This window comes from Stenella coeruleoalba (genome assembly GCF_951394435.1).
Source record: "Stenella coeruleoalba genome assembly, chromosome: 12".
Taxonomy (NCBI): Eukaryota; Metazoa; Chordata; class Mammalia; order Artiodactyla; family Delphinidae; genus Stenella; species Stenella coeruleoalba.
In genome coordinates, this window is record NC_137158.1 from 41,119,890 (window position 1) to 41,141,748 (window position 21,859).

The 21,859-nt window shown below is 55.3% G+C and overlaps 3 protein-coding genes and 1 long non-coding RNA gene across 11 annotated transcripts in view; 2 read left to right on the forward strand and 2 right to left on the reverse strand.

The window, feature by feature from the left end:
- LOC307195616 overlaps positions 1–5,407 on the forward strand; it is a 41,283-nt gene extending 35,876 nt beyond the window's left edge. Inside the window, exon 3 of the long non-coding RNA XR_013830894.1 lies at positions 5,345–5,407. This is a non-coding gene — a long non-coding RNA (uncharacterized lncRNA). The remainder of the gene's footprint in view (positions 1–5,344) is intronic.
- PPIL6 (peptidylprolyl isomerase like 6) overlaps positions 1–5,644 on the reverse strand; it is a 34,682-nt gene extending 29,038 nt beyond the window's left edge. For all 4 annotated transcript variants that reach the window (XM_079939853.1, XM_079939852.1, XM_079939855.1 and 1 more), the window contains exons 1-2: positions 5,530–5,644; positions 2,375–2,470 (exon numbers count right to left, since the gene is read on the reverse strand). In XM_079939853.1, the coding sequence (XP_079795979.1) occupies positions 2,375–2,470; positions 5,530–5,631 (198 nt within the window). In that variant the 5' untranslated portion in view covers positions 5,632–5,644. The remainder of the gene's footprint in view (positions 1–2,374; positions 2,471–5,529) is intronic.
- Positions 5,645–5,680: 36 nt separating this feature from the next.
- Positions 5,681–9,178, forward strand: SMPD2 (sphingomyelin phosphodiesterase 2). Its single transcript, XM_079939851.1, has 10 exons — positions 5,681–6,277; positions 6,459–6,555; positions 6,671–6,747; positions 7,105–7,198; positions 7,347–7,436; positions 7,682–7,764; positions 7,891–8,023; positions 8,119–8,223; positions 8,404–8,557; positions 8,659–9,178. Exons 1-10 carry the CDS (start codon positions 6,228–6,230, stop codon positions 9,045–9,047), a joined length of 1,272 nt encoding a protein of 423 aa, XP_079795977.1. The 5' UTR covers positions 5,681–6,227; the 3' UTR covers positions 9,048–9,178.
- A 15-nt stretch (positions 9,179–9,193) lies between these two features.
- On the reverse strand, positions 9,194–20,742 carry MICAL1 (microtubule associated monooxygenase, calponin and LIM domain containing 1). Of its 5 annotated transcripts, none has more exons than XM_079939848.1 (26): positions 20,422–20,742; positions 19,982–20,045; positions 18,593–18,891; positions 18,292–18,499; positions 17,908–18,012; positions 17,604–17,708; positions 17,338–17,493; positions 16,518–16,618; positions 15,525–15,782; positions 15,156–15,271; positions 14,827–14,953; positions 14,544–14,625; positions 13,803–13,950; positions 13,204–13,394; positions 12,854–12,942; positions 12,689–12,730; positions 12,373–12,456; positions 12,101–12,257; positions 11,708–11,784; positions 11,149–11,419; positions 10,938–11,032; positions 10,560–10,673; positions 10,342–10,435; positions 10,062–10,161; positions 9,875–9,948; positions 9,194–9,480 (listed from the first exon to the last, which is right to left on the reverse strand). In XM_079939848.1, exons 3-26 carry the CDS (start codon positions 18,848–18,850, stop codon positions 9,332–9,334), a joined length of 3,201 nt encoding a protein of 1,066 aa, XP_079795974.1. In that variant the 5' UTR covers positions 18,851–18,891; positions 19,982–20,045; positions 20,422–20,742; the 3' UTR covers positions 9,194–9,331. The 5 variants fall into 5 exon arrangements, with proteins under 5 accessions (XP_079795974.1, XP_079795973.1, XP_079795972.1 ...); XM_079939847.1 differs by having other exon boundaries at positions 18,593–18,894; XM_079939846.1 differs by having other exon boundaries at positions 18,593–18,894; positions 19,821–20,045.
- Positions 20,743–21,859: the final 1,117 nt, after the last annotated feature.

Genomic DNA, 21,859 nt, shown 5'->3' on the forward strand with positions numbered 1-21,859 from the left:
AACCTCAGTGTGTGGCCACTGAATAATGTGGCCTCGGAGTAGATCTGGTTTGTTATTACCCGGTGCCAGTCCTGGCAAAGCCATGCATCATCTGGGACAGCTGTTCTCCAATTTTAGTGGGCAGTCAGAATTAGTTTCCTGAGCCCCACCCCAAGTTTCTGATTCTGGGGTGGGGCCCGAGAATCTGCATTTCTAACAACATCCCATGGGACGCTGCTGCTGCGGCTGGTCTGGAGACCGCACTTGGAGAAACGCCGGTTTGGGGAACCGTTTGCCTTCAGCTGCCAGCGTGCTCCATTCCCCGCTCTTCTCTCAGGAGGAGCTCGCTTCAGATTCCTCACTTCCTAAACTTGTTCATGCTGAACTGTCAATCGCTGAGCCTATGGGTCAGTACTCCCTGGAATGTTGAAACTCATCAGGGTTCTCACATTTTACAGGACACAAAACTTTAAAAAGGGAAGGGAAAGTTTAATTGTGGATATTTTAGCTAGCCTGGTAGGAGAAATGCAGTAGCAGGTACACTTTATTCGGAGGCTGAAAATTACGTGCCTTGTCTGGGTGTCTTCTATACATGAGGAGCCCTCATCGCCTGCCTTAAGATAGCAGGCTGGACCCGATGTTTTCTAGGGCTTTCCAGCACTAAGATGTATGATGTTGCCTTTTTTTGGAGGGGGAAAAAGGGCCTTCCCAAAGGGTCTGAAGCCATCCCTCATGGTTGGCATTACATTATACTGAGGCACTGAGGCCAGTGCAAACTAACCTCAAATGTGCTAAGAAGCACTATGTATAACATAAGACAATGCTTATGTGAAAGGAGAACAAAAAGCTGGCCTGAAGAGGAAGAAGAGGTTAAGGTGGCAAGTATCCAGGAGATGAAGGAGGGGGAAGGAAGAAAAGAAAGACAGGAGTTAAGGATATGTGGGAAGAAGCAGTACTGATGACCTAGGAAGCCTCATTCAGGCCCCATGAGAAAAGCAGAAGGAAGAGAACACAAAACAGCTCAAGGTTAGCAACTCAGGCTGACAAGGGTCAGAAACTGCAGAATGGAATCCACACCAGTGTTTCAGAGTATGGTGGGAATACGGAAGAGGAGTGGGTGCAAACCACGAAGCATGAAATCATGGCTCTCCTGTAGGTGGAGAGCACGATACCATAGGCAGTTTAGGAAGTTTGATGATAAAAATGAAGAAAAACATATTGTTTTACGTTAGGGTGCCCAACTGTCTGAATTTGCCTAGGACCGTCCCAGCTTTAGCATTGAAATTCGTGCATTCCAGCAAACCCCTCAGATCCAGGCAAACCAGGACCACTGGTCACCCTAGTTGTTGTAATGATTAGAGTTAATATTTATAGAAGTCATTAGAATAGTGCCTGGCATATAATAAGCACCATAGGTAAGTGTTTGTTATGGTTCTGTTTGAATTATATAATGAAAATGTACTGTGGCTGTGAAAATGGTATGAGACTTAACATACGGTATTCCTGACTCAGTCTTGCACCGTTCATGTGACTGAGCAGAGAGTGAAGTAAAGCAGCACCATCTGCATGGTAAATCACAGGACATCCTTGTGCAATCTAGCACAGGACAATCAAAACTGCTCTGGTCAGGGGAAATGGGATCTCCTCAGCCACTGAGAGATGCGGTTGGGCAGGGAAGCCAGGACTGGGACTCTCCACAGGACTAGGCCAAGGGTGACAAGCAGGAGCCGTACCCATTCTAGTCTGCCCCCCAACGTGAGCTGTATCTGAGCCAGGATGCCACATGTTCCAGGCAGCACTACCAGTTAATCAGGGATGGCACCCAAGAGGAAACCAATCTGCCATCCCTGGATAAGCTCTGCCAGCCTTAGGGTCTGGAGTTCTCCAAGGGTACTGTTAGGGGGGAGAATGCAGAGAAGGAAGCGTCCATTAGGACACGGCTACCCTGTGGGAAGTTGGCGCCTACCATCAGAGCTCCCCTAGGCAACCCTACATGCTCCCCTGCTATATCTGTGCTGGACACCACTGAAACCTTCCAGAGTTAGGACCAAAAAGAGTGCCAGGCCACAGTAACCTGAGTGCCCGGGTGTCACAGGAAGTATGAGTAAGTGATATGCCGGGAAAGAGAGGTAGCCATCGGCAGGAGTAAATAGCAGCACTGAGAGTTTAAAACTTACCTTTATCACATGCTTTCCAAAAGAAAATTCTGTAAATGTTTGACTCTTTCTTAAAATCAGCTGGGTAAAATGACTGAAATAATTTAGGAAAAGTACGTAATTTAGAGAAATAAAATCTAGTTGTATCAAAATTACTGCTTCAGTTTTTCCAAACCAATGCATATGTAAATAAATCAGGCAAAACTTGGCTCATTTCCCACACCCCAAATATCCTTTACCCTTTTTTTCTCCTGTAGATATTGATCCCATGCAAATTCTTGAACAGGAACTATTATAGGGTCTTCAAATTTGGATGGATAATTACTCTTCAGACTCTAGGTTTCAAAATAGAATAATTATTTTAGAGTAAGTTCTCTTTTAAAGTAGAAATCATTCCCCCCAGTTTTTATGGGGTCTTCAGGAAGTTTTATGCAACATACACCCAAGCCACAGTCTGGCTTAGATACCCCTCGCCAGCTCCCAGAGGCCCCTGTGCTTACCTCCAGTAAGTCCCTCCCCAGTCCATACTAATTGATCTCTCATCTGAAGAGAATAAGCTCCTTGAGGGCAAAGACTATGTCTTAGTTTCCCACTGGCCTCAGTATTTGGTACATAGTGGACCATCCACACATAGCAACTGCATAAACAAATGTACAAGTGAGTTTATGCCAATAGTTTTGTGACCTGCCATGTTCTTTTAGGACCAGTTTTTCCCTAAATTAAACTCTTACTAAACCTCAGTGGATCTATGGATACTTTTTTTTTTTTTTTTTTTTTGCGGTACACGGGCCTCTCATTGTTGTGGCCTCTCCCGTTGCGGAGCACAGGCTCCAGACGCGCAGGCTCAGCGGCCATGGCTCACGGGCCCAGCCGCTCCGCGGCATGTGGGATCCTCCTGGACCGGGGCACGAACCCGTGTCCCCTGCATCAGCAGGCGGACTCTCAACCACTGCGCCACCAGGGAAGCCACTCTATGGATACTTTTAACTAAAATAAATGTTATTGCTTTAATTCACTGACATATGGAGAATGACCAAAAGGATATTGTTGTGGTTATACCCCTTGGGAAAAAGAGAAGTAAATATTAAATGTGTTTTGGTCTAGACATTAAGCATGTATTGACTTAATGTATTTTGTTTTGTCTATATGAATCAGAGAAAATTCTTACTGGTTAACAACATCTGTCAAAAAAAAAAGTTTTGGTTCCTGTTATGTTACACTTTGCCTCCTCCTAAAGCAAGGGAAGACAGTTGAGGCAGTAACAGTTAGGCATCACCTTTCTGAGCAAGTCTGAGAAGTAAATGGACCAACAAGGGAAAAGTGTCATCTGGCCACTTCTGTTGTGGTCTAAGGGGACACTGACTTGGCGTGCTTCACACAGGGTGGACAGTCCAAGGGGGAGAAAGCCAGGATGTGAGTGTACCCTGCTTTGGGACCAGGGGTAGCAGAAGAGGGCAACAGCAATCTGGCCATTTCCTTCTTAGTCTGCTGTACCCAACCAACAGCTGATGTGTCCTTTTTCTCAATTCCAGCGTCTGTGCTCTGTCTGAGGCAGTCGTACAGGATGACTGCTGTTTCTGAGGGACCATCTGGAATAACTAATAAGCCCAATAGTTTTCAAATTAAGCATACTTAATCATGCTTTCTTCATAATTTGTTCCAGAAGGGACTACATTATGTAATACTCTTTATAAATCTAAATCTTTCAGTTAATTAGGCATCAGGGATTGCTCACAAGTGATCATGTTGGAAATATATTCAAGGATCCTTTATTAACAGAACTAACTGAATTTACATTCATATATTTTCATATTCAAATAGAGCTATGGTAGGCAAAACTTAAGAAAGTGAAAATTAACATTATTAATATAATAAAGACATTGTTTGCTTGACTTAGTGTCCTCTGCAACAGGGGTTGGCAAACTGTGGCCAGCAGGCCAAAGCTGGACCACTGCCTGTTTTGGTAAGACTTGAGAACTAAGAATAATTTTTAGATTTTTAAACAGTTGAAAAAGAATCACAAGAAGAATCATTTCATGTCCTGTGAAATTATATGCAAGTCCAATTTCAGTGTCCATAATAAAAGTTTTATTGGAAAACCACCATTCATTTACATACTGTCTGTGGCTGCTTTTGCACAAGGACACAGTTGAGTAGTCATGACTGAGAACCTATGGTTCCAAAGGCCTAATAATTTTATATGTGGACTTTACAGAAAAAAAATATGCCAACGTCTTCTCTACAGTGTGGAGAAAACATATGCCTTCAGAAAAGGAGCTAAGAAAAACAAGAGAAAAAAAATCCCTCACACTTATTAAATACAATTTGAGCCATATAACTTTGCTGATCCTATCAGCCCAGCTAACACAGTCCATAATTTCTACTTCTTTTAATGATCCATGTATCATTTTCACAGACTTCTTATCACTTGTTCTCTTCATCTTAATGTAAACTTTACCTATTTCACAAATTAGTCACTATTTCCTGACTTGATTTAAATTCAGACTGTAACTCTGTGGACTTGGAGCAGGTAAGAAGTTAGGAATTTCTTAAGATTAATTCTATTTGGGAACATTTTGTTTCAAGTATCCAGCTGGGTACTTTGGGAGGTACAGACATGAATAAGGCATTGTCCTGGAGCCTATTGGGGTTTTGAAGGAGAGAAGCTTGGCATAATCTTACAACAGCATTTCTGGAGCAAACCCCAAAGAAGTGCTGAATTTTACATTTCAACATTTTATACACTTCTACATTTCTCCTGCATTCGGGTTGTAGGAATGCTGCGGCATTACTGACCTGGCCTAATTCTTCCAGTTACTTAAAGTGTTTTTCATTTTACATTGTTCTGCATGTTTACAAAGAAATGTCTGTAGTCTCCAAAGCACTTGTGGGTCATTTGTTAAGAAATCCCATAAGCACCTAATTCAACTGGAATGCAGTGACTGCTATAGAAACTTTAAAGAAAAACAACAAAAACCCTCCCCGAATGAATAGTTTTCAAAAATCACTTGGGAAAGGAGTTTGTAAAACAATCAGCTAGTTATATGGTAACATTTTTTTCACAAAGTTTTAAAATCTATAATTTCAGTTAAAAATTAACGTAGGAAGGCCCGCGTGCCGCAAAAAAAAAAAAAATTAACGTGGGATAAAATGTGTGTTATTCCCAAAAAGGTTCTGAACGATTCCTTCGCTCGGATCTCTCTTTAAAGGTAGCCCTTCTCGAAGTGTAACTCCCGCCTGGACCGGCCCTCGCCCTCTGCACGCAGATATCCATCCAGAGACAGCCCACCCCGGCCGGGACATCCCCTCCCTGAACCTCGACCCCCGCCACCAGGAGGCGCACGACTCGGAAGCCGGACGGGCCTTCCCGCCCTTGTGGTTTCTTCGCGGTTACCTCAGCGGCGCTCTTCGCAATTTGAAAGCTGGAGCTTTTGAAGAGCCCCACCACCTTCACCTGCAGCGGCTGCTCGGGCGGCGTCTGCGAGCTGCTCGCCATGGCTGCGCGCAAGGACTCCTCGGCTCACAAACAGAGCGCGTCGCCAGGGCAACCGCGCGGCCCCGCCCCCGCCGCTCGCCGGAAGGAAGGGGCCGGGGGCGGGGCGGTCGGCGAAGGTCCGCCCTTTCCTCAACTTTGTGCCTGTTGCTGTTGAGGCGTTCGAGAGGCTGGAGAGGGCGCGCGGGCGGCCGCCACCAGCGACGAGCTTCGGAGAAAAGGAACAGGGACCCCACGCCTAGCGTGCGTCAGCGTGGTTCGCCGCCGCCGCCCCCCCCCATCCACGGACCTCCTCTGGGACCCCAAGCCCAGGGTCCTCCAGCGCGGTAGTCGCCTCCAGTCAGCGCCTGATTTCACCGCAGATCGCCTTTCCGGGTTGCCGCGCAGCCAGGTTGGGGCCAGCCGGCCGGTTGCCCGGGTAACGCGGGAGTCAGTCCCCGGGCGCGGGCACTTCGGGGCCGCGGCCTTCCCGGAAGAGCGGGAGTAGGGCGAGCACCTGTGCGCGGTTCCCCGCGGGGAAGGCCGCCCGCCCGCCGCTGTCCCCAACGCGACCGTCGCTGCGGAGGCCGAGCCGTCCCGCGCCGCCGAGCGTCCCTGCCATGAAGCCCAACTTCTCCCTGCGACTGAAGGTCTTTAACCTCAACTGCTGGTGAGTGCGCCCGCCGACCCGGGTCTGGGGCCGCCGTCCCCCTCGCCAGAGGCAGGAGGCCTTTCGCACAGCCAGCCCACGGCGCTCCCCTGCCCTACACCCTCGGGGTGCGGGGCAACCCCTACCTCCGGGGCCCGCGCCTGGCCCCAGCCGTCACCTCCCCTGCGCTTTTCGTCCTCAGGGGCATTCCCTACCTGAGCAAGCACCGGGCCGACCGCGTTAAGCGCCTGGGAGACTTTCTGAACAGGGAGAGCTTCGACCTAGCTCTCCTGGAGGAGGTGGGGCCGCGCGGAGCTGGTGTGGAAGCCCGGCGGGAGTGGGGGCGGCTGGGGCGCGGGCGGGGGCTCCCGCCCTGGGGGAAGGACCGGCAGGTATCGTCACCCCTCCCCTCAGGTGTGGAGCGAGCAGGACTTCCAGTACCTGAGGCAGAAGCTGCTCCCCGCCTACCCAGCAGCACACTACTTCAGGAGGTGAGAAGCCCACTGGCCCCGAAGCCTGATCTCAGAGCTGGAGGCCCTGGGCCCTGCCAGCCAGCCCTTCCCCGTGCTTCCTGCGCCCGCCTCCCTCTGCCCCAGCGCCCTCTCTTCTGAGTGTGGGAGCAGGAGAAGGTGGAATGAGGAAGACCTAGCTCTTCAGCTCATCAGATTTATCATCAGGCCATCCTGTCCGCCCACGTAAATGCCGTCTCTTTGAGCTTTGATCTGGGGTGGTACCAGCAGCAGAGGGAGAAACAGTAGCTGATAAGAGCTGGGAGACGAGGGAGGGGGAGGGGGCTGGGTATTTCTCTCCTTGCTTTTGTGGCTCTTGACTAGGACTTGGCTTTTCAGTGGCATCATTGGCAGTGGTCTCTGTGTCTTCTCCAAACACCCAATCCAGGAATTCACCCAGCACGTCTTCACCCTCAATGGCTACCCCTACATGGTGAGCCTGACCTCTGACCTCTTCCACGTCCCTTCCCCACCCCGCCGCCCTGTGACACATGGTAAAGGAGGTGGCCTTCCTAGGGCTGCAGGGGATGGGCAGAAAGAGGGTAGCAGTGCCCTGAGTTCCCGCCCCCGCCTGCCTACAGATCCACCACGGTGACTGGTTCTGTGGGAAGGCCGTGGGGCTGCTGGTGCTCCGTCTGGGTGGATTGGTGCTCAACGCCTACGTGACCCATGTGAGTGAGGGCGGCAGTGCTTAAGGCTGGGACAGGCGTCCTGGTCCTGGGAGGGAGAAGATGGGACTCCTCCTTTAGCCAGGCTGCCTTGGGGTGAGGCGTGGCAGCAGGATCTCCCAAGGCCAGTAGGCAAGGTTCACACATATTTTACCAAGCAGCGTGCCAAGTGACAGATGCAAGCTTGATTTACTCCTGCCCTTGGGACCCTCAGTCTCATCTGCAATTATCTCCTCTATCTTGTTCAGCTCCATGCCGAGTACAATAGACAGAAGGACATCTACCTAGCACATCGTGTGGCCCAAGCTTGGGAACTGGCCCAGTTCATCCAGTGTGTGAGCCTGGGCTTGACAGGGGAAGTGGGATGGGGTCCAGGAACTGAGGGTGGCTAAGGCCCCACTTTTAGGGCAGAGCTGGTGAGGGAAGAGTTCCTGCCTTACCATCTTGGTTCCCCCAGCCACACGTCCAAGAAAGCTGATGTGGTTCTATTGTGTGGGGACCTCAACTTGCACCCAAAGGACCTGGGCTTCCGCCTGCTGAAGGAGTGGACGGGACTGCAGGATGCCTATCTGGAGACTCGGGACTTCAAGGTGAGGACCTGCCTGATTATTTCCCCACCTACACCCTCAGCCTCTCTCCTTCCTCCTTCCCCCTGCATCCTCATTCAAGCCCACTCTTCACCTAGGGCCCTGAAGAAGGCTGTACGATGGTACCGCAGAACTGCTACGTCAACCAGCAGGAGCTAGAGCAGTTCCCCTTGGGTATCCGTATTGACTACGTGCTTTATAAGGTCAGACGTCTCCCTGCAATGTGCCTTCAGTCTCTGTCTCTCTTCATGGCATATCAGCCTATGCTGATTCTTTGTCCAACTAGTCTAGTCTTTATCAGTGGCGGCTGGAGAATGGGATAGCCAGGAACTGGTTCTCTGGGAAAGGCGCTCTCAGAAATTTCTCTCTGGCTCTTTTTCTAGGCGGTGTCTGGGCTATACATCTTCTGTAAGACTCTCAGAACTACTACAGGCCACGAGCCTCACGGCGGCAGCCCCCTCTCCGATCATGAGGCGCTGATGGCTACTCTGTGTGTGAGACACAGCCCCCCCCAGCACAACCCCAGCCCTACCCATGGTGAGTCAGCCCCATCCTTTTCCTTGGCCCTTCCCCATGGGGCAGCCCCATCCCTCCCTCAGACCCTCACTCTCCCTCCCCCCTGTCCCGCTTTGTTCTAGGACCAGCAGAGAGGTCTCCGCTGATCAGTGTGCTACGGGAGGCCTGGACAGAACTGGACCAGGGCATGGCTCAAGGTCGCTGGTGGGCCACCATCGCTGGCTACGTGATTGGTCTAGGGCTTCTTCTCCTGGCGTTGCTGTGTGCCCTGGCGGCTGGAGGAGAGATCAGGGAAGTTGCTGTACTGCTCTGGACCCCCAGTGTAGGACTGGTGCTGGGGGCGGGTGCATTCTATCTCTTCCACGTGCAGGAGGCCAAGGGCTTGTGTCGGGCCCGAGCTGAGCTCCAGCATGTGCTGGGAAGGGCAAGGGAGGCCCAGGACCTGGGCTCAGAGTCCCAGCCAGCCGGGCTCCTGGGACAGCAGGAAGTAGACAGAGCAGAGGAACAATAAAGCTTGACACTTTGGTGGCACTGCCTTTTTCCTTGTAGAGGCAGTGATTGGGGCCAAGGGTCGGTGTGATTGTCACAGTGTAGACCTTCAGGCTCCTACACAGCTGCCCTCCCTGCACACTCCCCCACCTCCCCCCTGTAGGCAGCCAAAGTCCTGTTTACGGCAGAAGCTTTTTTATTGTAAACAGTGAGGCCTCTCCCAGGCAGCCCTGATGAACAGGGTGGCACTGACCTGGGGTGAGGCAGTCTTCCTTGCAGAGAAGAAGACAGGCAGCCTACCCTCTTCTAGCCCTGGGGCCCTGGCCCCGAGGCCAGCTCACTGAGCCTGCGCTCCTCCTGGAAGCGGATGAGGGCATCTCGCTGGTTCACCACGTCCACTAGCTTCCTCAGGACCTGGTCCTCAGCCTGCCGGTCAGCAGCTGTCTTCAGGGTTTCTGAAGGGAGGGGTGAAACTTACTTACTTAGAGAACAGAGAACGGGGAGGACGGCAGGAGAGGCACAGCCTAATCCCGGCCTGTGCGACTTCTACAGCCCCAGCTGTTTCCCACTCTGAATTTGGTTTATCAACACTAATGGTTTTCTAGCATTGTTTAGCAGCAATACCACTTTTAAAGGAATCTTGTGTAAAAGCCCAGTTGTGCAGCTGTGATTGAACTGAAGGCGCAGAATGTGGGCCTGGAGCCCCATCCTCTGGCTTCCTGCAGTTCAAGAAGCAATTCAAAAGGCAGTTCAGCCTCAGAGGTACTCAGACTAGAGGACTGTTGCCTGGGCAGTATCTGAGATCACGAGGCTTGTGCAAATACCAGCCTCTCCCCACATCCCACCTACCTTCCCGGTTCATGTAGGTTCGCAGTTCTTGGTCCAGCTGCCACTGTTTCTCCTCCAAGTTCAGCTCCTGCACCCTGTGGGGGGCAGGGATAGAAAAGGCACAGGTGTCTAGGGTGACCGAAGACCTGGCTGTGGGGCCTGGCTCACACGCCATTGCCCCCCACGCCCCAACTCCGACACCCCTTACGTGATCATGAGCTCAGCCTCCTCGGCCACCAGGCTATTTTTCTTCTGAACAAGCTGTAGCAACTGTTCTAGCCATAGTGCCTTTTGCTGTTCGGGGGAACCTGACAAGAAGGAAGAAGAGGGGCCAGTCAGGCTTCTAAGGAGGGTCACAGGAATCACGGCATGAGGAACAGAACCTGCTGTGGGCCACAGCCTGGTAGTCTGGGGGTCGCTGGGGGTGGAACACAGGGCCAGGAGGCAGAGGTGTCCTAGGCTCATTTATCCTCCCTGTCTTCACTCACTGCTCCGGCTCCTCAAAGCCAGCTCCAGCTCCGTGCCCTTGGCCTCCAGCTCCCTCAGGGCAGCCTCGATCTCATTTTGTCGCCGTTGGATGGCCTGAGTACAAGACAGAAGGCCCAGGAGTCTGCAGATTGCTCAAGAACAGAGTCCCGGAGGAGCTCTGATCCCCAGTCTCAGAACCCTGATCCCGCTAGAACCTCCGGGAACCCCTAGGCCGCACCTGAGCCTTGCAGAACCGCTTCATCTCCTCCTCCTTAGCACGGCGCAGCAGAGTCCGACGCCACGTTGGGTAACTGTTCATGGTGCCAGAGTTCTTAGCCAAGTTCCACAGAACCTATGACAGGGTCAGGTGGATAGGGGTTGGGAAAGCTGCATTTGAAAGGGACCAGAAAGACCCTGGGCTGGAAGTGGGATAAGTTCTGATAGAAAAGGTGGAGGCCTAGAGACATGAAAGAGTCAGCCTGGGTGAGAAGACATTCAGAGTCATTTGGGCTCAAGAGGATGGGTGCTGTGGGTTTCTCCTGGGCAGGGGCCAGGGTATATTTAGTGGATGTGTGCTGGCTTGGGCAGAATAGGTGGCCAGGTTCCTCCCACTCACCTGTTCTGTGTCTGAGTCCAATGGCACGTCTTCCTCTGCTTCCTCGTCACTGGAGCAGGGACTCTCTTCTTCCTCCTTCTCCACGGCCACAAGAACTGAGCAGAGAAGTGGATATGGGCTGAGATCCGCAGGACCTCCCTCCCCATTCCCCACATCCCCGTCCAAGAATCCGAATACCACCCTCCCATCCCCACCCTGGGCCAGCAGCTACCTTGAGGGCTCTGGACTGGCATTCCCCAGCCCACAAAGCTTCCCTCTAGGGCCTGGCGGGCCAAGACGGAGCAGCTTCGGGGCGGCTTGGGTGGAGCCTCCATTTCCGGGTCAGGGGTGAGATGAAGGGAGGATAACCGCTGGCGTTCTGGGCTGGAGAGGCGGATCAGCTGACGGGTGGGCTGGCTTGGGACAGGAGTGGTCCCCTCCTGGGGGGCCCCGGGAATCGAGGGGCGTGATGGCATGTTATTCTCACTGTGTGTCGGAAGGTCCTAGAAGAGCCACCATATGCTCTGGTCAGTGACCTGGCCAGGGTGGGTTGAGGCAGCCCCTTGAGACAGATGTGGGCCCTGGCGTTCATTCATTTATGCCGTCTACCGAACAGTGTGAGGCAGTGTTCTAGATACTTGGGATTCATCAACAAGTAAGACGGTACAGAGATCCCTGCCATCATGCAGTTTACACTAGTGGAGAACATTCAGTTACCCCCAGCAAAGTCTCGGGCTTAGAGAGCCCTTTCCTCCTTCCCACCCTCCATCCCACACTTCCACAGCTTTTACCTGACTCTCAGGGCCTCTGTCGCTGCTATCCTCTTTGTGGCCTGGCTGGGGCAGGTGCTGGAGGCAGTAAAAATGTCCTGGGAAGGCGGGAGAGGGGAGGATCCATCAGATGCAGGCAGCCCGGTGAACAGATGTGCGGTTTATCAGGGAAGGTGGGGGTGACAGGCCTCTGCATTGGCTGATAAATTTCTACCAGCCTCCTGGCTTCTCAGAACCCCGCATTTGGGGCTTTGGAGGGGACAGAGGAGACGGAGCTCAGGAGAAGAAAGTGTCATCTTCAGCCTGCTTCTACCTCATGCCCAGCACCCCGGTTCCCCTCCACCTTCAAGCTCCTGGCCCCCCCAAGCAGGGCCAGACCCAGAGTCCCTCTGAATGCCTCCCAGGCCCACTCACCATCTCCTGGGTGCTGCCCGTAGCCACTTGGCCATAATGTGGCCTCACAGATATGGCAACGGAAGCAGCTCCGGTGGAAGAAACGGCCATTGGCACAGAGGCGTTCCAGGATATAGAGGTGTTCCCCACACAGTGCACACAGATCCTCGGCACTGGCCTGCACCAACCCCCAGGCCGCAGGTCAGCTGGAGTCCGAGGCAGCTGCCAAGTTTTTCCCTTCCCCTCCCTGCCCTTCCAAGGCCTCTGCCTGCAGACAGGGCCCCTGTTCTCACCTCCTGGTATTGGGATGGGGGTGTCACTGGTACATCAGGCTCTGGGACAGGTGGCTCCTCAGTACTTGGGGTCTCAGCCTCTACCTAAAAAGGTAAGTGCTCAGGCCCAGAGGCAGAGGGGCAGGATCAGCTGGGGAGTCCATGTGTACAGATGAATAGAAAGGACTGGAAGGGATAGGGAGTGAGACTAGGAAGCGAGACTGGATGGTGCGGGGGGAGGTTACAAGGAGCTGGGGTGGCGAGCAAGGCCTGGGGGGACAGGATATGGGAAAGAGTACCTCAGGGAAGGGACTGTCCGGCCCCTGCGTGCATTTACCTCCACACGAGGCTTCTTGCCACCAGCATCCTCCCCATTTCCCTGCAAGAAGTCCTACGTTCTGAGCCCCCAGTTCTCCCCTTCCCCCATTCTGAACATCCTCATCACCCCAGGGATCCCCACAAGGAACCCACTGCCCAGGCCAACCCCACCCAAACTCCCCACCTGGGCCCGGGTCCGTTGCAGGGTCCTCTGCAGTTTGCCAAGGAACAGCACAGCGCTGGCAGTGCCTGGGGAGCCTTGGCTGACTGGGCCTGCTGGGAGAATCAGGGTAGATAGGGGGCCGATACTGTACCCCCCAGAACAGACAGCTATGTGCCAGCCCAGAAGGATAGAGGATACCTCTCCCAGGCTGTCCCGTAGAGGGCACGCTCTCTCACTCACACACACACACACACGCACACACACACGCGCGCACACACACACGCGCGCGCGCGCGCGCACACACACACACTCCCTCCCTCCCTCCCTCCCTCCCTCTTCACCCCACCCCGTCCTCCCCACCTCCGGGTCACCTGGGTTGTGAGGTGTGCTCTTGAAGGCACTATGGAAGTGGCTGAGGTAGGCAATGAGGCCCAGTGGGTCATTCCCTGCCACCATTGCCTGTGCGGACAACACGGGCGTGATGCCCAGCTCATGCTCTGCCATCTTCAGCGCCCAAGAAGTCGCTTCCAGAGCCCCGACTCCCTGCAGCTCTGAGGGTTCCCTGTGGGGCGTCAGGGAGAAAGGCCAGTGGGAGACCAGAACTTGCCCCATGGAAGGGGGAGAGAGCAGTAGGGGAGGGACACCGGGAAAGGGAGGAGAGGGCATAAAGGGTTTTTATTCTCTGTGCTACCTACCCCCCACCCCTCCCATGACAACAGCATCTGGCCTTGGGGGGCTTCTACCACTCACAAAGCTCTCCGTATTGAATGCATTTGATTCTCATGGGCAGGCAGAGTCAGGTGGGAAATCTATCTCTAGGGAAGCAAAGTGACTAGAGCAGGATTATTAGCAAGGGGTGGCCTGGGACGCAGCTGGGTGTGCTAACTCCTACACAGTGATCGCCCACCATTCCACACTGCCTAGAGAGGGAGGAGCTATCAGGGACCCCCAAGCCCAATGCCTGACTCACAGCAGGCCGGGCCGCAGCCGGTGCACGAGGGCACACAGAGCCAGCCCATCCGCCCAGGAGGAAGACAGGTCGGTGACATGGACCCCTGGGTACCCAGCCGTCTGCTCCTGGCACCAGTGTAGCAGCTCCTCCTGGGTGGCCACCGACCCTAGGAGAGGAAGCCACGCTGTACTGAAGGCACCAGGGCCCGCAGAGAGAGCCCAGCTGCTGGGTGCGGGGTCTATATGGGAGGGGGAAGCAGGGACCCACGCCTACTGGGCACCAGCCTAACACTCACTGTCAGCAGCACCTCCTTCATCCCAGTTTTCTCATTTGAAAAAATCTTTCTGGCAATAAAGTAGGGGAATGAATAGAGTGAAACCACTGCTGGCCACAGAGAGGGCAGCAGGCTATGAGCTGAGGGGCAAGGGAGGCCCAGAGATTAAAAGGAGAGGCAGGTTTGGGGTCTGCAAGGCGGGAAGGGGCAGACAGCTGAGAACAGTGCAGCTCCGCTGCCATCCAGCTGCTGCGTTACAGCGGCTGTTAGAGCGCTGAAATACTCCACACAAGTTGGCAAGTGGCTGCTGCTGAGCACCCCACTGCCCTGCACTCTCCAGGAGGCCCCAAACATCTCCACCACCCAGCAGTGCTCCAGCACCCTGCTCCCTGCCGCCAGCGTCTACCACTGTTCTGATCATTGGTGCTCGTGCCTCACTGCTTGGTAAATATTTTGGACATGGCCCCGGAGGAAGGCCTGCTCACCAGTGGCCGGCTTTCTTGAGTCTGTCTTGTCACTCATTCTCTGCACAGGCTCCTTGGCCTCCACATCATACAGGTCTCGTACCTAAGGCAGCCCCTTTCAGGTCTCCAGGCAGGCGGACCACACACACCCCCGCCGCCCCCCCCCCCAGTCCATGGGGGAGGGGCTGCCTGGGTGGGACTCACCCGCAGGGCAGGGACTGGGCAGACCACAGGAGGGAAGGCCTGACCTGGGGTGCGGGAGCTGACCCGGGAAGTCTTGGCGGGTGGTGCCAGGGGTTCTGACCTGACTGGGGGTCACGGCCCGGAGATTCAGGTTGGGATAGCGGGAGGCTGGGTCCAGCCCATACTGGGCCACATTGCGGTGCATGTTTTCTGGGGATGTCTGTGACAGGAGCTGGTACAAGCTCTCTCTGGGGAGATGAGGGCGGGATCGGGCACAAGTGGGAGGGCACCATCAGCACCCACCCCTCCAGAAGTGCCAGGCCTTTCCTGCGTTCTCTTTTCTCTACGCCCCCATCTACTCAACCAGCATCCCCGACCCTACTCCTGACTCTTGTCCTATACCCAGCCCTGCCCCCACCCCGCCCCCCAACTCCCCAATTCAGGCCTCACCTCTCTGCCAACACCTCTAGGGGCCCAGCGCCCTCTGCCCAGCGCTTCACCATCCAGGCGGCGTCAAAGGCTGCCAAGAAGCCCCGGGCCACTCCAGTGCCCAGGGGCCAGAAGGGCTGCAGGGGCAGAAGGACAGGAAACAGTTCAGGGAGAGTCCAACAAGGGTGTCCACGCCCAGATGACTGCAGGGCCATAGCAGAGGGGGCCCTGACACACCAAGCCACCTTCTGCTCCTCCTTACAAGAAGCAGACCTTTTTATACCCCCTCCTTCCCACGAGGCTGCTTCCTCCCCCAGCCAGGGAACCCCTGTGCCTCCTCACAAGGGGTCCGGAGAGCCCCTCCCCAATCAGCGAACACTGACCCCTCACCTCCACCAGGCAGTCCCCAACCAGCCCCAGCAGCAGGCGGGCGCCATGCTTCTCCTGCACCCGAGCAGAGCTCTCTGCCCGCATCATGCTTGTGAAGTCAAAGGCAGAGACGTCGGGCCGCCCGTGGGCATCCTGGGCAAACTCCAGCTTCCCAAGCTTGCCGTGGGTGGCGAAGTTGGCAGCTGCCCGAGCAAAGCGCTGCAAAGCCTCGGGCGCCACGTTGGCGCTGCCCAGCAGCCGGTCGGTCTCCGGCCAGTCCTATGTGGCCAACAGATCAGAACCAGCAGGGTCAGTTGGGCCATCACAACCCCTTAGGTGTAGAAGGTACACATCCTGAGGCCCCAGGAACGGGCTTCCCCAGACTACACAGCAGTTGAAGGCTGAGCTGGGAGGAGAATTTGAATGTCCAGCCTCCCACACTCGAGCCCTGTCCTCAACTCTCAGCCTGCCGCTCGCTGGGGGTCCCAGGTCCCACCCTGCCTCCAAGGCCCAGTATCATTACTGTTACCATACACCTGCTTTGGACAAGTCACTGAACTTCTCAGAGCCTGTTTCCCCATCATTTAGAGATAACGTACCTAACTTCTCAAGGTACTCGTGTGGATTAGGTAAGAAAATGAACATAAAACTCAACAAAGTACCTATCACATAGTAGGTGTTCAACTAGTTCATTCAGCAAATACTTTCAGGGTGCTTACTACATAGCAGGCACCATTCTAGGCACTGGGAATCATCAGTAAACAAGAGACGGACAAAACCCCTGCCCCCATGGAGCTTACGTTGTGTAGTCCTGTGGCTGGTATAAGGTGTTTAGCCCAGAATATGATTCAGGTTGCCACGTAAGTCCCAGGGGAGAAGAGCTTATCGAGGTGGAGGAAGCGCCATCGCAGAGAGGAGGGACTCCCTCCACACCCAAGGAGAGACTGTCCAGGCCTGGCCCCTACCTCCCAGGGCCCACCACCCAGCCCCTCCCTGCCTGGGCCCGGGCCCCACCTGACGCAGCACCCCCAGCCGTAGCAGGCACTGCTTCTTGGCTGTCATCACAAAGTAGTGGGTGTCATCCTTGTAGTACACGATGTTCTCCAGATCAATGCCTGTGGGGATAGGGCAGGGTACGAGGAATGTGCCTCGTCATCATGTGTCACCTCTCCAAATACCCCAGCCATGCTTGACCTCTGAGAGCTGGGATCACAGCTCAGCCTGCAGCAGCACCTCTACCCACACACACACAGGGGGGGCCCATGAGTTCTGGTGGCACAGCGGACCATCTGTCCCAGGCCCAGGAGGCCTAAAGGTGTGGAGCAAAATGAGAAACTTGGGTGGGGTGGCAGCTGGGCGATGTGCACCACATAGTCCACAGGCTTGCAGAGGACAGCCCGGCTTCTCCGACCGGGATGTGCACACTCCAGGGGCCGTGGCAGTGCGAAGCCAAAGTAACCACAGGGCATCTTCTGGAAGTACCACTTTCATTTTGAATATATAGCATTTTGTTTTGCTTTGTTTTTTTGAATTCCTGAATTTTATTTATTTTTTATACAGCAGGTTATATAGCATTTTTATATTAAAGCATATGTAAAGAAGCACAAAGCAAAATCCCATGCATTTTGCGAGAGATTTCTAAGACTCGTCATGCTGGGTGGCTGAGTGGGGCTGTGGCTGCTGAATCCCTGGGGGCTCAAGTTCTTTGCTGCCATGACCACAAAGATGGAAAAGTACGGGATTCCTTGGACTGTGGACAGGTCTGAGAGGGAGAGGTGGGAGGCAGGCCACAGTGAGGCACGAGGGGGGCAAACCCTGTGAGGGTGGTCCTGACCTGTGGCTTTAAGCAGGCTCTGGAAGAAGCTCTGGTTGTAGATCCTGGCCACGCCGCTGATCTCGGGCACCTGTGTCTCTTCCACCGTGCGCCCGTTCACAAAGTTGGCCGTGATGCCAATGGCCAGTTTGCCACGCATTTCCCGCACTGTGAAGCCTAGAGGTGGGGACAGGGGGGTGGTGGCAGGAGGACGACTGGTGTAACAGCCTAGAAAGGCCCACAAGGAGCTCAAGATGCTGGCTTCTTCGAGGGAAGGGATCACTCACCTTCAGGGACGAATTTACCTCCAGCTGCAGAGATGAGGACATCAAATTCATAGTTGGCCAGTTGGGCTGGGGGGCTGGGCTGGAGCTGGGCACGCCAACCACTCCCTGGGGCAGAGGGTGTGTGGAAATCTGAAGGGGCCCCTGTATTCCCAGGACAATCCAGTGAAATAATTAAATAAACGTTTAAAGGGCTTTATGGTTTAGAAAGCAATGACACACTATCAAATTACACCTTCACAACAGCCATGGAAAGTAGGTAAGGAAAAAAATACTTGGGGGTCCTCGGGAGCAGAGAAGTACTTACCCTTTCTGGGAGGGGGCTGAAGGCCAGTGAAAGTGACACCCCAGTGAATTTCCACCCCCAGCAGTAATGCAACTTTCAACAAAAGCAGCTGAAGTTGCCGGATGCCTGGAAGGGAGAGGACATTAGGAACAGGGACCCCAGGTTCCCACAGCCTTCCCAAGCACCAGTGTGTTCCTGGTCAGAGCCGGAGAAGGTCTTAGAAGTCACTCAGTCCAACTGCCCATTTTACAGGTGAGGGCCCTGAGTCCTGAAAGCTGCCTGGCTGAAGTGAATCTTATCCACCCTGCCTCTTGGCCGGCCCAGCAGCAGCCCCCTGACCCCCTCCACTGGCCTGTCTCTAGGCCCAGGCTCACCCGCCCCTCCAGGCCACCACATGGTGCTCACTGATGTGGTCCAGGGAGCCTGTGCAGAAGCGCCCATAGAACTTCTTGGCGCCGAGTGCCCGAAGGTCATGGATAGTGAAGGGCCAGAGGTGGAGCACGTTGTGACGAGAGAACTTGGTGCGCTTTTCCACCAGCACCACTCGGGCCCCAAGCATCGCCAGCTCCACAGCAGCCCGCAGCCCACAAGGTCCAGCACCCACCACCAGGCACTGCGAACACACAAGGCAGCATCGGCATGGCATCTGGCCCCTCCTCTGACTTCCCCCACTCTCCAGGCCCCATCCCAGGCACCGGGTACCCACCTTAGTGCCGGTGCAGGCCCGGCCCTGCTGGTAGACAGGCTGGCTTGCTCTCTTGTCCAGCTTGGCCCACAGCGACTTGGCACTCCAGTAGTTGAGCTGGGCCTTGATCTTGTGGTACTGGGGCAACCCCCCACCGGGCTCCAGCCCCAGGGCCCTGCATAGCCCCTGGAAGCTGCTCAGCACATCCTGGCACAGCTGGGCCTGCAGGACGCTCTCAAAGTGGGCATGTGCTGGGTTGATGGAGGTGGGTGAGGCCATGGAGACCTCGGAGGCTCCCAGGGAGGGGCAGGGGCACGTGGCTGCTGGAGAGAAGGAAGGAAGAGAAGGGAAGAGGCTGGAGAAAGGAGGAAGGGAAAAGGAAGGGGAGGAGAAGAAAGTCTGGTATCCCCAGGGAGCTCCAGGTCCAACCCTGATTGGCTCTGCTGCTCTCTGCCAGCTGCTCCAGTGACAACTGCTATCCCTTCCACTCCAAGTGAAATTTGCCAAATTTGGAAATGAAAAATCAGCAGTCCTGGGCACAGAGGGCACGCGGAAAGCCAGGGAGCCTCCAGCTCAGCCTTCTTGCTCAGGGATCTCCAAGCCCTGCTCCATCTCTGGGGCCCAGGGGACAGGAATTCTTACCCTGCCTTCTCGGGGCCCTGGAAGCAGAGCACGGGTAATTTCTCGGATGTGAAGAGGGCAGGGTGCCCAGGAAGAGAGCTTTCCGTGCAGTACACACGGGGACAGATCTAACACCGGCAACCCCAGCTGCTAGGCACATGTACTGCCCTATCTCACCCCAAGCCTCCCTGTGCCCAGCACCCTCGAGGGACTCAGTGTGACGCTGGGTGTGGGGTGCATCTTATGCCAGGGGCAAAGTTCTCCTCCTTAGCGCTGCTCATTGCCTCACCACGGGGAGGAGATAGTCTCTAACCCTGTAGGTTCCACTTCCCACCACCAAAATACTGCACGGAACAGCCCCAGGATGTTGCATCTGACTGAGTAACACACAACTGGGTCTATTTCTGACTCACTGTGGTCAAAATACTTCCCTTGTGACTTGCCACTGCTCCAGTGGGCCACAGTACGGCTGGGGGACTGCGGGGGCGACAGGGCAGCAGGGTTCGCCCCTCCCAGCTTCCTCTCACTCCCATTGACGCCCCACCCCATCCCTGCATGCTCTCCCAGGAATCTCCCGAAACAAGGCCTCCCTTTGTCCCCTTCTCCCTCGCTCGGGCCCCCACGCAACTTGAGGGGTGTTGGAGAGAGCTTTCTCACGCTGGGACCCGGAGGAATCAGAGGGCACGGGGATTCCTGGAGAACTGCCCACGGGGGAGTTCGAGTAGGAGGGTGGCACTCATGGGGGGAGATCCTTGGGCTGATCCCCCTCACGCTGCTCGGTCGCCTCACCGGTCCCTGCCCGAACCCAGCGGCCGGGCCGAAGCAGGAGATGAAAATCGCCGCCGCAGGTCACCTGGATGGGGGCGGACGGAACGTCAAGAAGGGCGAAGGTCTCTCTTAGGGGGTGGGAAGGAGGAAGACCTCGGCGAAGTGGGGAGAGGGGGGACCCAACCTGGAAACACCAGGACAAATAATGTGCGAGGGGTGGACCGGTCTGGAAGGATGGAGAGGGAGCTGGACCACTGGCAGCGGGGGTCGGGGGTACTCACACTCCAGACCGTACAGTTTGGAGAGGGGCTGAGCAGGACGGAGGTGCAGAGAGACGGGCCGGACCGGCCAGGCGGAATTCAGGAGCGCCGCGAGCCACATTTCCCCGGAAGCGCATCCCTACTCCTACCCCGGGCCTCCGCGGGCGGGGGCCGCACATTTGGCGCAGCTGGACAACTTACCCGGGGGCTCGGGAGCCCGTAGGGGCCGCTTCCTGCCAGGCGGGCGTCCCAGTCCGGCGGGTTGGGGGACGGGGACGGAGGAAGGGAGTTGGAGGAGGCGCGGACCAAATGCCGGGATTACAGGACAGCACGCAGTGTGTAGGCTCCCGCACCAGGGCACGCGGCCCGCAGAGGCTTTATTCGCGCCTCATTAGCATCTCATTACCCGGCGTTTCCCGGCTGGGGGCAGCCAAGGGCCCGCCCATGGCTGCAGGGTGGTGCCCGAGGGCGTGGCGCAGCCGGCGCCGCTTTCCGCTTGAGGGCCGAAGACCCGGGCCCCGCCTGGTGGGGGCCAATGAGAAGCGGGTCGGAGGCATCCGGAGCCCTACTGCGCACCCGCGGCCTCTGGCTCCTTCTCAGAGCCTGCGCCTGAAAGCTAGCGCTTCCCGGGAGGGCGAGGCCACCCGCCCTTGCTCAGTACGTACTGCGCGGCCGCCCCCCGAGAACTGGGCGGAGAGGGCGCTCGGATTGGGCAAGAAGTTTGCAGAAGCTGTTGGATCCGTAGGTAGCATCTGCGTCCTCCTCACCTCTCCTACCAGGAGATCCACGGCCCGGGCGCCCCACGATGGATCCAAGCTCGGGGTCCGCCTCCCCTGCAACCAGTCTGCCTCTAGACCCGGGCTGCGGGCAACCGGCACGGATTTAGAGCCCTGGAAACTCGGCAATCTGCAGCTTCCACAGCGGCATGAGTGAGCGGGCAAGAGGGTCTTGGGCGTGAGGGTACTAGACCGGCGGAAATGAGAGGGGTGTTTGGGTGAGAGGCTAGTTCCCCAATATTCAAGAATGCCTTGGAGAAAGGACCCACAGAGCTGTCAGTGCTGAAAAGGGCTTGAGAGACCTTTGGGATCAACTTCCTCATATTCCCCATAAGGAAACAGCTGAATGTGAAGGTACTCTTCCAAGGTCATTCAACTAGTTAATATTAATAAAACATCAATCTCATTTGTTAAGCATCTACCATGAATATTACCTTAATCTCAGTGATCACATGAGTCCCACTTTACTGAAAAGGAAACCGAGGGTCACAGAGGTTCTGTGACCCGCAACAAAGTTACACAGCAAGTGGCAGAGCTGGTATGGAACCCAGGTCTATCTGGACTCCACTACACCAGTGTTGATCCAATGTGACAAATGAAAGGCTGGCATCGTAGAAGCTGTTTCTTGTTTAGAAGAAGTGACATAATAAACACTAACAAAACAGAGGAATGAATGGGAGGGTCCTCCCCTTGAGATCCAGGGACAGAAAAAAAATGGTTACCCTATGGCTCTTCCCTTCTCTTTATTCTCACTTTGCATTTTGTCTGGAAACCCTCTGAGAACAAGCAAGACCTGTATACTTATACTGCTCCCAGCTTGAGCTGAGAAGCAGGCAGGGAAGGGGAAATGCCTGCTCTCTGCC

Coding starts and splice junctions, on each gene's coding strand:
- SMPD2 (XM_079939851.1), top strand. CDS start 6,228: ATGAAGCCCAACTTCTCCCTGCGACTGAAGGTCTTTAACCTCAACTGC. Junction 6,748..7,104: donor GCAGCACACTACTTCAGGAG/GTGAGAAGCCCA, acceptor TTGGCTTTTCAG/TGGCATCATTGGCAGTGGTC. Junction 7,437..7,681: donor TCAACGCCTACGTGACCCAT/GTGAGTGAGGGC, acceptor TATCTTGTTCAG/CTCCATGCCGAGTACAATAG.
- MICAL1 (XM_079939849.1), bottom strand. CDS start 18,850: ATGGCCTCACCCACCTCCATCAACCCAGCACATGCCCACTTTGAGAGC. Junction 12,258..12,372: donor CCCCATCCCAATACCAGGAG/GTGAGAACAGGG, acceptor GGGTTGGTGCAG/GCCAGTGCCGAGGATCTGTG. Junction 10,674..10,937: donor TGGACTCAGACACAGAACAG/GTGAGTGGGAGG, acceptor ACCCTGTCATAG/GTTCTGTGGAACTTGGCTAA.